Source organism: Sturnus vulgaris, chromosome Z, assembly GCF_052056855.1.
Source record: "Sturnus vulgaris isolate bStuVul1 chromosome Z, bStuVul1.hap1, whole genome shotgun sequence".
Classification (NCBI taxonomy): Eukaryota; Metazoa; Chordata; class Aves; order Passeriformes; family Sturnidae; genus Sturnus; species Sturnus vulgaris.
Genome location: NC_142283.1, coordinates 26,051,634 through 26,067,051, shown reverse-complemented (window position 1 = coordinate 26,067,051; position 15,418 = coordinate 26,051,634). Strand labels below are relative to the sequence as shown.

General features: G+C 41.9%; 1 protein-coding gene across 1 annotated transcript; it reads left to right on the top strand.

Annotated features, from left to right (window-relative positions):
• The first annotated feature begins 260 nt into the window (after window positions 1-260).
• On the top strand, window positions 261-15,198 carry ZFAND5 (zinc finger AN1-type containing 5). Its single transcript, XM_014886307.2, has 6 exons — window positions 261-586; window positions 3,555-3,712; window positions 4,116-4,227; window positions 4,634-4,731; window positions 13,199-13,324; window positions 13,561-15,198. Exons 2-6 carry the CDS (start codon window positions 3,562-3,564, stop codon window positions 13,707-13,709), a joined length of 636 nt encoding a protein of 211 aa, XP_014741793.1. The 5' UTR covers window positions 261-586; window positions 3,555-3,561; the 3' UTR covers window positions 13,710-15,198.
• Window positions 15,199-15,418: the final 220 nt, after the last annotated feature.

Sequence of the window (15,418 nt, the reverse complement as noted above, 5' to 3'; positions counted from 1 at the left end):
ATACCCAAGAAAACTATGTTCTAAGGCTGGACCCGCAGCGGTGTTCCGGCGCTGAGCACTCGGTCCCTCGGACACCTAGCGCTAAGCAGGCGTTCCGCCGGCGCGGAGCCTCCCCCGCCCGGAGCTCCCGCGCTCCGTGACGTCGCTCTGGGCAGAACGGCCGGGACCGTGTGGACCGGGACCGCCCCGCCCCATAGCGGCAACGGGTGGAGAGCAGGGCGGCAGCACGCATGCACCGGCGGGCGGGCAGGGGGAGGAGTCGCGTCCGCCGGGCGGGCTGGGCTCCTCCCTCCTCGTCCTCCTCCTCCTCCTCCCTTTCCTCCTCCTCCTCGTCGCCGTCTTCTTCTTCCCCCTCCCCACCCACCCGCCTCCAGCGCTTTCCCGCCGCCCGCCTTCCACGCACGGCGGGTCCCGCCTCGCGCCGCTGCCGACACGGCCGCCGCTGCCGCTGCGGGAACAAAGGAGCGAAGCGGCGGCGGCGCGGCCGCCAGCCCCGCAACTCCCGCTCTCCCCGCAACCGCCCGGAGCAATCCGCGGCGCCTTCTCCGGCACCCGCGGCGGGGTTCGTGGCCCCCGCCGGGAACAGGTGGGTGAGGGGTGGCAGGCTGGGCTCGGTTCCGCGGGACCTTCACCGCGGCGGGGTGTGCCCGGGCCTCCTCTTGGGCGGCCTCGTTGCGTTCGGCCTTTGGTGGGGCCGGTGCGGGGCAACGCAGTCGGCAAGACAATGAGGTTCCTGTGTCTGGCGGCGGCGTGGGGCCTGCCGGCGGTGGAGCCGACCGTGACTCAGGCGGTTGCGAGGAGCGGCCTCACCGGACTCCCTCTCCTGCTTCTGCCGCCCGGCAGCCTCGCGGGTCTTTTGTGTCCGGGTGGCGGAGAAGGCGGAGGGGGTGGGCGACGCAGTTAGGACGCGCGGCGCTGCGGGCACTTGGCAGGGACCCCCCTTTGTCTGAGTCAGCCGCCGGACTTCACCCGGCTGGGGAGCGCCCTTTGCCGGTTCGGTTCCCCCGTACCGACACTGGGCTCTGCCTCGTCCGAGCACGGCCGTGAGCGGCGCGTGACCCGCGAGGCCCTTGTGCATCCTCCTTTTGTTTTGTTCCTGTGTTTCTCGTGTTTATTGTGATCCCTCTTCGGGAGGAGGATGTTGAGGCAGTTCGGTATTTAGGTCGGTGAGCCCGTTGCTAACGCAGTGCCCGCGTTTTGGGGCTGGTTTCAGCGCGCGTTGGGGCCCTCGTTTTTGTCGTTACGCCGCCACTGTGGGATCGCCCGGCGGGACGGCGGCAGCCCGGCCATGGCCTCGGCGACGAAGGGGTGACTGAGGTGCGCGGCCGGGGTCGCTAACGGGATTTACCCTCTCCTTTCTCTGAGCTGGGCTGGTGACGGTGGGGGTGCTGGTGGAAGGAAACCTTTTTCACTTTTTTTCTCTCCTCTCGAAGAGGAGCGGTTGGGTGTAACCCTACCCGCCCCGGGTTGCGGGGCGCGTTTGTGGAGCGATGGTTGCCCCGGGGCGCTGATCGCGAGAAGGTGATGCCGCATTTTCTGGGCTGCAGGTCAACACCCGCTCTCCCAGCACCCCCCCTGGAAGGGAAGGGCAGTCGGATTTCGCCGGCGCCTCCTCCCGCCGGAGCCGGCGGCCTGCGGGAGATATAAATAGGGACTGACTTCAGCGGGCGGCGGGGGCGGCCGGGCGGCCCGGGCCCGTCACGCCGCCGCCTGACAGGCGGAAGCGCAGGCGCTCGTCCGCCCATGTGACCGATCCACCGCGGCGGCACCGGCACCGGGCCGGCCGTGCCCCGCGGCGCCGAGCTGCGGTAAGGGCTCGGGCGGGCTGCGTGCGCCCTAGCAGTGTTCCTACTGTCGGGAGGCGCCTTGAAGGTGAGCCTGGGTGAAACCCCGGCCGCCTCCCGGAGTCTGGAAAAGCACGACTTGTTCAGCGTTGGGTAGCAACGACTTGATCGTTCCGTTTCAAGTAGTGGGAGACTCTGCAAACCAAAGGAAGTGCTGAGTGTCTAGTTTGTACTAGAATATTAGAATTGGCACCTAGAGCAACGTTTAATAAGTGGTGAAATTTGTTTTAGCACACTAACTTGGAAATTAAGCAGTTGGCAGTGCATTTAATAGCATGTTGATCTTACCTGGTTAGTAACAAAAGGGCAGAAGTAGTCTTTTTTTGCATTATATAGGCATAAGTCTACATCATGTCAAAGATGACAAGATTTTTTTTAGATTTCCTCTAGGTGGGCCAGGCATTTTTCCAGCTCCCTTGACTGGTGTGTTTGGCTGTAAAACTGTATCAGAATAAGTGTGAAGTCGTGTTGTAGCCAGAAAGGACGCTATTTATACCTGATGTTATAAATCTATAAATAGTACAGCTATTTATACCTGGAAAATTAGGTCCTGTGACCACCAGTAGACAAGATGAATTCTGCTTGTTTACTTTCTCCTGGTTTTGGTTTGCTGTGATCCCAGAAGTTTAGTTTAGCTAAAGTCACTTGTCAATTGCAGTTGTAGTGCTAGGGAAACATAAGTTTACTACTTCAGTGTGAGCTCTCTTAATTAGAAGCGTTTTTTTATGCTGTAATAAATTCACTATTGGCATTTTTTACTTCTACTAAGTGTCCGCTGTCAAATATTTCTTACTGTGACAGTTTCTGAATAGGAAAACACCAATCCACATTTTATACTTAAATTTCTTCAGGTGCCATATATACAAGTTCTACTAAATTTAAATTTTAGTGCAATATTATTACATGTCCTCAATTTACAGCAAATGCCGGATTACTGTGTTCCAGTTTTATTGCCCTTGGGAAGCAAGAATTTGGCTGCTGTGCAGTTTTCTACTAACCTTGCTTTGCAGAGGTTAACAGGCAGTGAAGGTGAAAACCTTATTTCTAACACAGCACTGACTTCCTCTGGGACACTTAGAAGTCTTGACAAAACTCGCTTTGAGAAGGTTTTTTTTATTTTGTAACTGTTGTATGCAAAAAACAAACTCAAACTGTTGAGTTTAGAGTTGTTAATGTTATTTTCCTTGGAAGAGTGTTGTGAGAGTAAGTATTGCTAATTGTGGAATTAACCTCAAAATGGTGTGAGATTCACACTGAAAGAGCAGGACTTTTTTGCTGGAATCTTTCATTTCTGCTGGAGTCCAGCAAAAATAAGCTAAGTTATTTGCCAGAACTGTTTTGTGGGTATGAACTTAGTCTTATTCTGCATATCCTTATTAGTGCTCAGAATCTGGTACTTAAGGAGATTTTTTTGGCTGTCAAATTAAATTAAGCTGCACATGCAGTTCAGTGCTCAGCAAGTATGTTGTTTCTCACTATTAGTATGACAACACTTTTTCGTGTCTTAAAGGCTCATAATGATGTTACTTAGCAATAAATTGTGGTCTTGAATGGTATATTAACGTTCATATCACCCTCTTTAACAATGGTGATGTCACTTGATGGGGCTCGGTGAACAGACATAATTCTTTTCATTCTTAATACTTTTAACCCTGTAATTGATTTTGGTGGCATGCTGGCTTCTAATGCAGTTTTTGGTTTTATTTACAGCATCGAGATGACTCAGGAGACAAACCAGACCCCAGGGCCTATGCTGTGTAGTACAGGATGTGGATTTTATGGAAATCCTAGGACAAATGGGATGTGTTCTGTTTGCTACAAAGAACATCTTCAACGACAGCAGAATAGTGATAGAATCAGCCCAATGGGTAAGGCTGTGGGGAGTTGTTGAGGATTTCTTTATTTCTTTTGAAATAAAATATACAGAGGAATATAAGGAATACTAGAACATTTTTAGGAAAACTTCTGAAAGCTGAACTGCAGAAATGAAGAGTCAAAGAGAATATTACTTTAAAGCACAGTAAAGATAAAAATAATTTCTATGTAATGTGTTCTGGTTTGCTTGTCATTCAACCATAACTTGCTTTCCCACTTCTTTTAGTATTTTCTTATGCAATTTGCATTTTAGTTATTAAGTAAAAAGTGTCTTTAAGTAAAAAGTAATAAGCAGTAGCATTGAAAGTTGTATGCAGGCAGTACATAGCTGTATAGGAGATTGATTAATGTGTTTTCTGAGATTTGTTCATAACTTGTCAAATTTTTATTACATAGGAACAGCCAATGGTTCAAACAGTCCTACCTCAGACTCTGCATCTGTACAGAGAGCAGACAATAGCTTAAACAACTGTGAAGGTGCTGCTGGCAGCACATCTGAAAAAACAAGGTAAAATTAAGGTTGTATTGTGACAGTTGAATGAGCTGTGAGTGTGCAAGAAGGCCTGCAGCATTTGTGCCCTGTTGCAGTGACTGTCTGCAGAGGAAAAAGGACCTGTCACGACTCTGAATCCATGTAAATTGAAAAATCATTCAAATACTTGATGTTGTAGTGCTGCAGTAAAAATAATGAGTTCTGTTTATCTACAGAACTAATTTGTTACAGGCTTGCCTGTTTTCCTCTAGGGAATCTAAAAAAGAATAAAGAAGTGTGTTTTGAAGATAGTAGAAGCATAGGTCAGAAAAACGTATCACTAGTGACCGAACCAGTAGTTCATTAATGGGTCTGCACAGTTCAAACTCTTACTATGAATATAATACTGATGTAAATTATGTATTTCACTGTGCTTAAACAGAAACGTGCCTGTTGCCGCTTTGCCTGTAACACAGCAAATGACAGAAATGAGCATTTCAAGAGAGGAAGAATTAACACCGAAAACAGAGACTGAGCCAGGTATGTTCTCAGTGACACTGGGCAAGGCCAGTGACTTAACACGAGTGGAGGATTTGTTTACTTTCTGAGTAGCCATCTCCTGTTATGGTGGTGATCTTAAGAAATTTATTTAAGATGCCTTTGAGTACTGTCTCCTCAGAATCAAGAAAAAGGACTAGTTCTAGAACAGATTTTAAATATATGTTAGTTTTTAGTAAAAGAATTGACATTTATGAGGTTTTTAGATCCCTAAGATTTGTTTTTAAAAGTGAAGCACTCTAAAATTGTATTAGGGCAAGGTGTTCGGTTTTGAAGTCAAAGTGTTGGGAATCGGTATATTATCTAGGAGAACAATTCCAGTTGACTCATAGCAGTCAAAATGGCTTGTTGTATTTGGAGAAGGGTGCTTAATAAATTCCATTCTACAGAGTAGTGAGACTGTGGGGGAAGGGAGAATATGTGGTTTAGAAATAACAGAAGTTGCTTAGGGTTCTTGAACTAATTGAGTAATCCATACATATAATCAGTGCATTGTTTCAGGGATGTAGGGTAGTTGCAGCTTTAATTGCTGTGTGTGAATTGCCAATTTAACAGTTTTATTCTCATGCTGAATAGTTGTAGCTGGAGTAGTTAAACTTCGATGTGTAAACTATTTCTTGGGGTGAGGCAGAGAGGGAAGAGCAGCTTGCTTAACCAAAGTGATGAGCAACTGAATTCATACCAGGTTGTTCAAATGCCTATCTTAATGCACTTGTTTTGTACTTTAACAAATCCAGACTTTTTTATTTAATTTACCAGCTCTGAAACCGTTTTAAAAAGCTCTGTGTAGTAGGAAGTCTGTTTACTCAAGCTGAAGATAAAATTCTATTTTTTCAGTTTTGAAGTCATTGAGAGGAAAATGGCATCAGATGGTACTCAGCGCTGTATCAAAGTGATTTTTATCTAGTTATATCTTTGCCAACAAAGGTTGGTCTGACACTTGGTGTTTAATTGCTCAGTATTTGTACAGTGTTTTAGCATTTTCATATGTCATGCTAAGTCAAGGTTCTGCGGCACAAACTAAAGTACAGTTATACAAGACATTGGTTTTTTTCATTATGTATGGACTAAAAGGGAATTTTTTCAATTACTAAATTTCTGTAGTTGATGTCATCTAAAGATACTTTCGTTATGTGACTGAAAAGTAATTTTGACTTTGCAACAATATTCATTAACCCATTGTGCCATGTTATGAAATCCCACTGGAATGTGTCAAGAAGGAAATAGGAATACATAAAATGGTAGTAGTGCAGAATAGGTGATTTTACTTTTCTTAGAACCGTTGTCATTTTGCCAGCTGTAAAGGCACTCTTTAGTTACTGTTGCTATATAACCTGTTTTTCAAGTACTGTGGGTCAGCTGTATGATAGGTTGCATGGCTCACTATTGATTAGAATGGAAGAAAAATCCAAAGCAGCTCAAAGATATTTAGGAATTGTAGTAAATGATCTCAGAGGGTGAAACCTGTAAAAGCTGTCACAGGCATGTGTAGAGAGGATTGGAAATACTACCAGAGAACTTAAATGCCTCTGGAAAAAACTTGAAGAACTGAACTACCTCCTGAGAGAACATACCTGTAAATTCATGAGGCAGCCTCAATTGTTCTAATGCCCAAGTTCCCTTTTAAGTATTACTGTTTGGCACAGATCCTAGACAGCATAAGATAATGTCCCTATGTAATATTCCTAGGGTTTGTTGGACATCTTAAATCAACAGTGTTGGCTATATTTAGTGGTGCATTACTCTGTGTCTTGCAGGCAAGACAAACTGGCCTAGGCATTTTATGAAAAAATTCCTGGTGTGTTTGGGCTAGGCAGATTATTTTATCTTCCTTTTTTCCAGTAGCATCCGTTATGTGTTGATCTCTCAAGGACAAACTGGAACAATGGTAAATAATTCTTATCACCTAATAGCAACAAAAGTTAATACTTTTTTTCAGGTGTGATTCACTAAGATAATGCAGTCATGGAGTTGTTAATGAAACACAGTGTAGCTGTAAGCATGGCCTGACAGTAGGTACAATTTCATAACCAGATGGTAATAGATCATGAATTTCAACACTATGAAGTCACATTCTCTTCTGCCAGATGTTAATTAGCAAAAGAAATTTTGTATGCTTCCCTTATGAATCAGAAACTTTAAAAGAAGGATTACATCTGGTAAACTAATTTTTTTTGCAGTCTTGTAGCATAAAATTATACTTTTTTGCTTTTGGAATTGGAACAGCTGACTGAAGATGGTAAAATTGAGAAACAATTAAACTACCAAGTTTGACAAGCTTGTTTCTCTTGATTTTGGGTTTTTTCTTCTTTGCTCAGGTTGAGGTTGCAACCTAGATTCTCCTGGTGCTAAGACAATTAATTGTACCTTAGCATCTGAAGAAAGACATGGTGGATGTAACTCGCATGGTTGTTTTCTTGTAACTTGTTGTGGTGGGCTAAGTCTGACTGGATGCCAGGCACCCACCAAAGACTCTGTATCACTCCACAGCTGGACAGGAGAGAGAAATTAAAATGAGGTGTTAATGGGTTGAGATAAAGATGGGAAGAGATCACTCACCAAATACCATCACAGCAAAACCAACTTGAATTAGAGATATGGAGTTTATAATTAACTAGATCAGAGCAGGATAATGAGAAGTAAAAATAGACCTTAAAAACACCTTCTCTCTTCATCCCCTCTTTACACGTTCTTCCCCCCACCCTCAATACTCTATCTCCTACCCCAGTGGTGCCAGGAGCCAGGGAATGAACGGGGGTTATGGTCAGTTCATCATCCCAGGCTCCTCCTGCCCAGGGTAGAGTCCCTCGCACTGAAGAGAGTTCTCCATGAACTTCTTCAGCATGAGGCCATGTCACAGGCAGCAGCTCCCTGAGAATGCTGCAGCGTAAGTCCATCCCATGGGCAGTGGCACCCCTCAAACTGCCACATTGTGGGTCCCTTTTCCATGGGGTGCAGTTCTTCAAGGTCAGGCTGCTCCAGCATAGGAGCAGGACCCCTCTCCACAGGTCTCCCATGGGGTCACAGCCTCCCTTCAGGCATTCCCCTCACACATCTGGTGCGAGGCTCCTCCGTGGGCTGCAGGGGCCCAGCTGCCTCACCATGGTCTGCACCACAGGCTGCATCAGCTCCATCACCTGGAGCACCTCCTGCCCCTCCTTCACAGACTTTGGTGTCTGCAGAATTTGTTCTTTTCACATGTTCTCACTCCAGCTAGGTTGGCATAGCTATTGTAGTTCCTGAGCAAAAGCTTACTAAAGCATAATAGGTACTGTCCATCTTTCCAGACCAAAACTGTACAAGCACTTCATTGTCTTAGACTAAGCCCAGCTGGCAGCTGAGTACTATACAGCCCCTCACTCACTTCTTGCTCCCCAGTGGAGAGGACAGTTGGAGGGGGGGCAGGAAAAATAAACCCTGTGGGTTAAGATAAAAAAAACAGCTTAATAATTAAAACAAAGTAAAATAAGCAATACTGATGATAATAAGAATATAATTGTAATGAAAAAGAGGAGAAAGAGGAATAAACTCCAGAAACTTCACAGGTGATGCATACTACATTTGGTCACCAGCTGCTGACCTATGCCCAGCTCATCCCCCCAGCAGTGATTGGCAGCTCGCAGTCGACAACCCTCCACTCATATATTGGGAAGGGTGTTCAATGTGTGGAATATTCCATTGGCTAGTTCATTCAGGTCAGCTGTCCCAGTGGTGCTCCGTCATTGTTTTTTGTGCACCTGCTTGCTTGCAGAGCACATGAATCTGAGAAGTCTTTGTTTTAAACTAAAAGCACTATTTAGCAACACCTAGAACATTAGTTTCATTAATATTACCTGCATTATTCTCATACTGAATCTAAAATACAGCACCGTACCAGCTACTTGGGATAAAATTAATCCATCCCAGCTGAAACCAGGACAACTGTACTAATATGCAGTATAAAGATTGTATTGTTTCTAGTATTTCTACTACAACTACTATTGTTTCAGCTCCAGAGGTGCAGAAATGCATCTTATGTCTTTTGGATAACTTATGCCTTTACCTTTCTCTCTTGTTCTGTTTTTTTCCATTTCTTCAATGGTGTGAGTTGGTAGTTAGCTTCATCAAGTCATGGTCCTTAAATATTTTCCCTGCTTTCAAGAATTGGTGCCACTGTTATCCCTGAAGTTTAATGTGTATAGATGTTACTTTGGTGATTTTTTCTTTAGTCAGAGAAGCTTCTAAAAACTTTATTCTGTTACTTTTGATACGGGGAATGTTAGAAAATAGTACTGACTTATTTTTAGCATGTTTTCTTCAACTGAAACATTGGATTCATTCCTTTCCAGTGTGAAATCTGTGTAATACCGATAAGATACATGCTTTTTTTGAAGCAGCCATGTTGTTTGGTATAAGAAAAACTACTGACAGCTTTGGACATTCTTTTCTTAGAGTGGTTTTTAATTTTGAATGGCACTCCAGTGAATCTAAGAAGAATTTTATCGCCTGGTTTGTAGAACCTTTTTGCATGTAGATTGAGTAGCTGTTGTACTTTGTCACGTGGTTGACTGGTTCCATCAGTGGCCTTGCTGCTTCTCTTGTAAAGATGCATCTTATCTTTAGGTTAAATTTGAAGAAGATTTTTCCACATTTGTGATGAAGTGTCTGTATTTGTGTAGACTTTTTCAGACACCCACCTTCAGTACAGGATTATGCTAGTCTTTATCATTAATTTGCTAGGATAATAGTTGTCATTGGGCATGATGGTAACGCATCTTTATAGTGCCTACAGGCAATCATTTAAGACCACACTAGTAGTTAATAAAAGCCTACCCAGTTCTGATAAACAGTTGTTCCTAAAGTTTTTGGCATTTACAGTAGGAGAACTGATCTGGTAAAATTCGAGTGAAGTAATCTTTACAGATCTTGAGCCAGAGACAGGAAGGGACAGGAAGTTGTTGGAGAGGGCTACACAGAACCATCTGGGTTGGAAAGAGCTTTATAGATCATCTAGTTCCAGCCCCTCTGTTCCTGTGCATCACTGCTCTTGGAGTAAAGAATTTCTGCCTAACATCCAATACAATTCTCTCTTGTAATTCAAAAATGTTTCCTCTGTTCCTATCACTATCTGGCCATGTATAAATCTATCCCTCTGTTTTATAAACCCGCTAAGCTTGGAAAGGCTCCAGTAAGGTATTCCTAGAGCCTTGTCATCTCTATACTGAACAAACCCTTCTCTCTCAGATTGACTTCATAGGAGAGGTGCTTCAGCCCTATGATCATCTTTGTGGCCCTCTTCTGGTGTTAACCCAGCAGATTCACATCTTTTCTGTGCCAAGGACCCCAGAGCTGGATTCAGCACTCCAGATGGGATCTGCAGTAGCAGAGTAGATGGACAGGTCTTGACCCCATTTCTTCAGTTTGTCCAGTTCTCCTTGTCTGGCATCCCCTCCTTCAAGCTGAGGGTGCACTTAATCCAACTGTCTGTGTAGCTGATAAAATATTCAAGAGCAGGGATCCCAAGACCCTGAGGGGCACCACTCATCGCCAGTCTCCACGTGGACATAGAGCCATTGACCACACCTCTGTGGCTGTGTCCATCTAGTCAATTCCTTATCCACCACATAGTCCATCCTTTGAATCCATGTTTCTCCAGTTTGGAGATGAGGATGAGAAATCACATGCATGCCAGTAAGAGCTCTTTTACAGTGGAAAGAAGTTTTAGTGGTGAGGAGTTTGCTTCATCGGAACAGTTGGTGACGAAGCGGATCAGCAGGTACCAGTAACCACTGTTTTCCAGCTTTTGGCGTTTTTTCAGCTACCTGTTCTGTGGTGATGCATAAATCATTTAGAGCACTCTGATTAACAGTGTGTGATTTCTGGTGTGAATTTAATTTAGTATCTTGAGGGCTGGAATTGTACTTGCCCAGCTGGATTTGTCTTTTGTGTTAAAGGAAGCCTTTTGTGACCAGTAACTGTAACAACAGTATTTTCGTTTAGATGGGCTCCTGATTGCATGGCAGAACAACTGGTTTTCAATATGTTTCATCTATAGGTTCATGAAAAAGGAGTTTTGCTCTGAGCTGTTGGGGACAGGGTAGGCAGCTTTTTCTTCTGTCCTTGTCATTGCTCAGAAGCACATTTATGAACATTTAACATCATAAAAGCCAATCAGAATAGTCAGCTGGCATAAAGTAATAGGAGAATCCTTTATTCTTGGAAAGTAATAAATGGAACATTTTAGTTTGGATATAGGGAGCTATGTCCCCGCTTGTCTTGGTACCTTTCAGTGACCATTACTGCATGTTGTATACTGCTTTTCCTCCTTGGAAGATGTTTTAGTTGTAGGGGGAAGATCCTGTTCAGCAGCCCTTTCAGGAAATGTGCTGCTGTATTTCCTTAGGATCACTTTCAGCACTTTACCATTGTAGGCTGCCATTGTTGCAGTTTCTTGATGCAAAGATGCGAGTATACCTGTAGTAACTGGTAACATTTTCCCTGGATGAATTTTTTCTCAGAGGGTTTGTTTTGTGGCAGAGTGATCTACTAAGCTGCCTTTTTGCCTTGGTAATTGCTGGGAAGTTGCTGTTTTCATTTTTGCTTCCTTGTTGACACGTGTTAGTCAGCGATATAAATTATTCTCTTCTCATTTTCTCTTAGTGTATGTTGTGTCTTTATGTCACTGTTGATTTACACCCCCTCTACATTTTCTTTTGCATATGATTGAAACAGCATGCATGCTCTCAGGGCTCAAACTTTTAAATTGGCTCTGACGTAGATGAAGCTTTCCCTTAGCTAACTACAGGCTGAATTGCAATATGTGTGTTTCTGGTTCCTCTTATTCATCTGCCTTGGCTTACAATTTGCATTTCATTTTGAAACAAACTAGCAATATAACAAATCTTTTAAAATGGGATTTGACTATGCTATTGGGGAGGTATTTGGTATTTTTTTTTAAGGCCATACCTGATGGCTATGTTGGCTGTTAGCCAAGGTGCATAACATCCAACACCTACAGTTTGTGATATTGCTGTCTGTTAAGCCAGTTTTTGGTCACAGGTTCTCTAGTAGACAAACTGGTACTGAACACTGATTTTCTTAGGATTTAAAGACAAGTTCAGAGTGCCATATTTGTTCATCTAGAAAATCTTCAACAAAACAAGTTGTTTTCACAAAAGAAGTTATAAAATATCTGCAGTGTGACCAAAAAGGTTGTAAAACCTTGGTTGTTCATTAAGACTGTTGCTATGATGTGGAAGTATAAGAAAATGTTAACAGTCATTTGTTTTACTGGGTGAAATTTTTTGGTGATAAGAGCACTGAAGATTCTCTGTTACTTCTGAGAGTTTATTGCTTATAAGTCTTGTTTAGGTTATAAAGCTTTGCTGGGGCCTTTCTTGTTGTATGGTGAATTGTGAAGTTTTCTATGACAATGCCAACACAACTTAAAAAAACAAGTATTACTCAAAATAATCTCATCCTAACAAGCTATATTGGTATGCAGTTGATTGCAAATACGTCCTTGAGGCTTATATACTCCATTTATTATGAAATGCGTTTTGTAGTTAGTAGGCATTATGATAGATGTTATCAAACTCTAAAAGTGTTCAGCAAACTTTTGCCGAGAGCAGGTATTACAATTGTGGACAAGTGCATCTAGCAGCTTTCCTTAGTTTCAGTTTTGGATAGGAATAGGATATCAATTTTAAAAACTAAAATTTTGGGAAAAAAAATCAATTCTTTCAATAGAACAGTCATTTCTAAAGGTGTTCTAAAGATGTCTGAAGAGGCAATTGAGAAAGTATTCATTTTGACTATACCTGCTTGAACACTGAAACTGAATAAATTACAAAAAATACAGATATGCAGTGCAGATCTGCACTTTGTTATTTAAATGAGGGCTCTTTTGAACTGTGTATTTTATAGCTGTATTCTGGATCTGTCACCGAATTAACAGCTTCCTAGCTGCTGTCTTCATTAACTGCTTTAGATACCTGACTTCACTGTAGAATGGCAAAACAGCCCAGTACTATAGCAGGAACACATTACTGGATTTCTTTTTTTTCTAAAATATGTTCCTGTTAATTATATTTCCTACAGCGGTATCTATGTTCAGGCACTTTAACTGTGACAGTATTGTTACTGTTTTAGATTGTTACTTGATCATATGATTTATTCAAATATATGGAATTTCTGACATGCTTTTCAAGCCCGTAGGTATAATTAATAAGTGTCATATATCTTCTAGCTGGTTGAAATATGGGGAAAAATCTGAGTGTTTCAAGTAGTGTCAGAAAGGATGAATAAAGTACCTAAAAATCCTTATTTCTGATTCACGTTTTCAGACTAGTCTATGTAGTACTTTAGGCAACAGATGTTAGGGTCTTAGTTGGTGAATTAATCCTTAATGTATCCATACTACTGGAAGAAAAGCAGATTTAACCCTTATTTCCTTTGCATGCTTTAACAGTTGTTACTCAACCAAGCCCATCAGTTTCTCAGCCTGGTACTTCAGAAAGTGAAGAGAGAGCTGCTGAACTGCCGAAACCAAAGAAGAACAGATGTTTCATGTGCAGGAAGAAGGTTGGTCTTACAGGTATGGGAATACTGTCAATTTTAAACAAATCTGCATGATGAGCTACCTCTTGCTAGATTAAACTTGACAAAATATGTGTTCTATTAAATTGATCAGCTTCTTTAAAATTCACATAACTTAGTAAATCCAATTATTTTTCTTATTCTATGTGTATCTTTGTAGTGACTGCATCCTTAATTAACACCCTAATTAAAAAGTAATTTTTCTAGTAATGTTGTTTCTTTTTCTGTGTACAGGATTTGACTGCCGATGTGGAAACTTATTTTGTGGACTTCACCGTTACTCTGACAAGCATAACTGCCCATATGATTACAAAGCAGAAGCTGCAACAAAAATCAGAAAAGAGAATCCAGTTGTGGTGGCTGAAAAAATTCAGAGAATATAAATTAATGTGCTTGTGAAAAGACTGACTGACTTTTTGTGGGGCTTTTTTTTTTAATACATCCTAAAAAACATGAAAAGAGCAGGTGCATGGTCATTTTCCTTTGTTTTCCAAAGTTTTACTTCTAGTCCTGTCTGTCTAAATGATACTTCAAATGTTTGGGTGTTTTCTACAAGCAGAATTGGATAGATACAGCCCTTGAAAATATATATGCCCTCCCCAGAATAGATGGATTGTCAGAAACCTGCACAGGAATACACGTGCACAGAAGACAGACTCTAGTTCACATGTGCCAAACAGATGTATGCAGTCTGCATGTGTGCAGCAGCTCTGCCTTTTGAGATGTGCATGAGGTATATGTTATATGCCTGTTTTGGAGAATGATACATCAAAACAGTTGGCAGTCTACTTCTATCATTTAAAATCTCGTTCTACTTTTAGTTGCCACACTCCGTTTTAGTTTTCCAGCAGAGTGCGAGCTGTGTAGAGGGGTCTACCATTCTAGTAAGATGAGTGTCTTTGCCATATTTAAGTCACTTAACAACTGCACTGAGAAAAATGGAAAAAATCAGATATATATATGAGAAGAAAATTGTTTTGTGAAAGATTACATTCACTTTAGAATCTTGAAAAAAAGTTCCCGAAGGAAATGTCCCATTAGGAGCTTATGAACTGGCCTGCAACAGAGTTGTCTGCTTTTCCTTGCATAGCTAAAAATGTGGTGTAGCAGAATCTTGTAAGATTGGTCTTCAAAAAAGGTAGAAATGTTTCTAGGAATATCACAGCATCTCTATCAAGCAACACAAGTCTAAATAAGTTGCTAAAAACTAGAGCAGTTTATTATTCATGTACTACTTATGTTCTGTGTGTTCCAAATTCAAAAGAATATTAGGAATTAATTTTTCTAGTTTTAAGTGTATCAGTTGCACTGTTCTGCATGGAAAACCATATCTAACATGGCTGCTGTAGACTTAAATGGTAGCTGGAACCACTCTTGGAGGGCTGCTTTATCATTTTTAATTGTACTTGGGTATAGGACTGTAGTGTTCTTGGGTGTATTGCATGGGCTGCGTTATCTACGGCATTGTACAATAACAACTCTAGAAAAGGCAGTATTCTTCACTGATGCTTGTCTGGTAATATATATCACTTCTGTGTTATAATGGAAGGGGTTTTTGTGATGTATGAAACTTGTGTTTTTTATATAAACAAATACGGTTTAGACTAGTGTTGTGGTAATGCCTGTTCTCATCTGTAAATAGTTACATACATACACAAGGCACTACTCCTGACCTGATTTTTGTTGCCAGTGTTCAGTCTTTGTTTTTACTTCACTATTAAAAGCGTCAGGTTTTTGCTTCTAACTTTGTTCTTCTGAGTTATTAGATATGCAAACATGTACAGATAGTTCATATTTATGTATTGCACATAAGCTACCCAGCATCTATGCTATATTGTATTATGTAAATAATAAAAATAATGTACAGAAGGAGATACTTCCTTTTATGGTAGTTCATTGGTTTTAGTTCTTGCTCTAATGAGAATGTGACCTTGTAGAGGCTGAAGTGTAACGTTTAATATAAGTTCTTACAGAAGTTGTCTTACGTGTAAGCTTGCCTCTGAGCTTTTTTTGAGTTAAATTGCATGAGCAGCTGAAGTACAGGTAACTACTTGATGACCTGATAAAAATACCAGCAAGCAACAATGTGGTT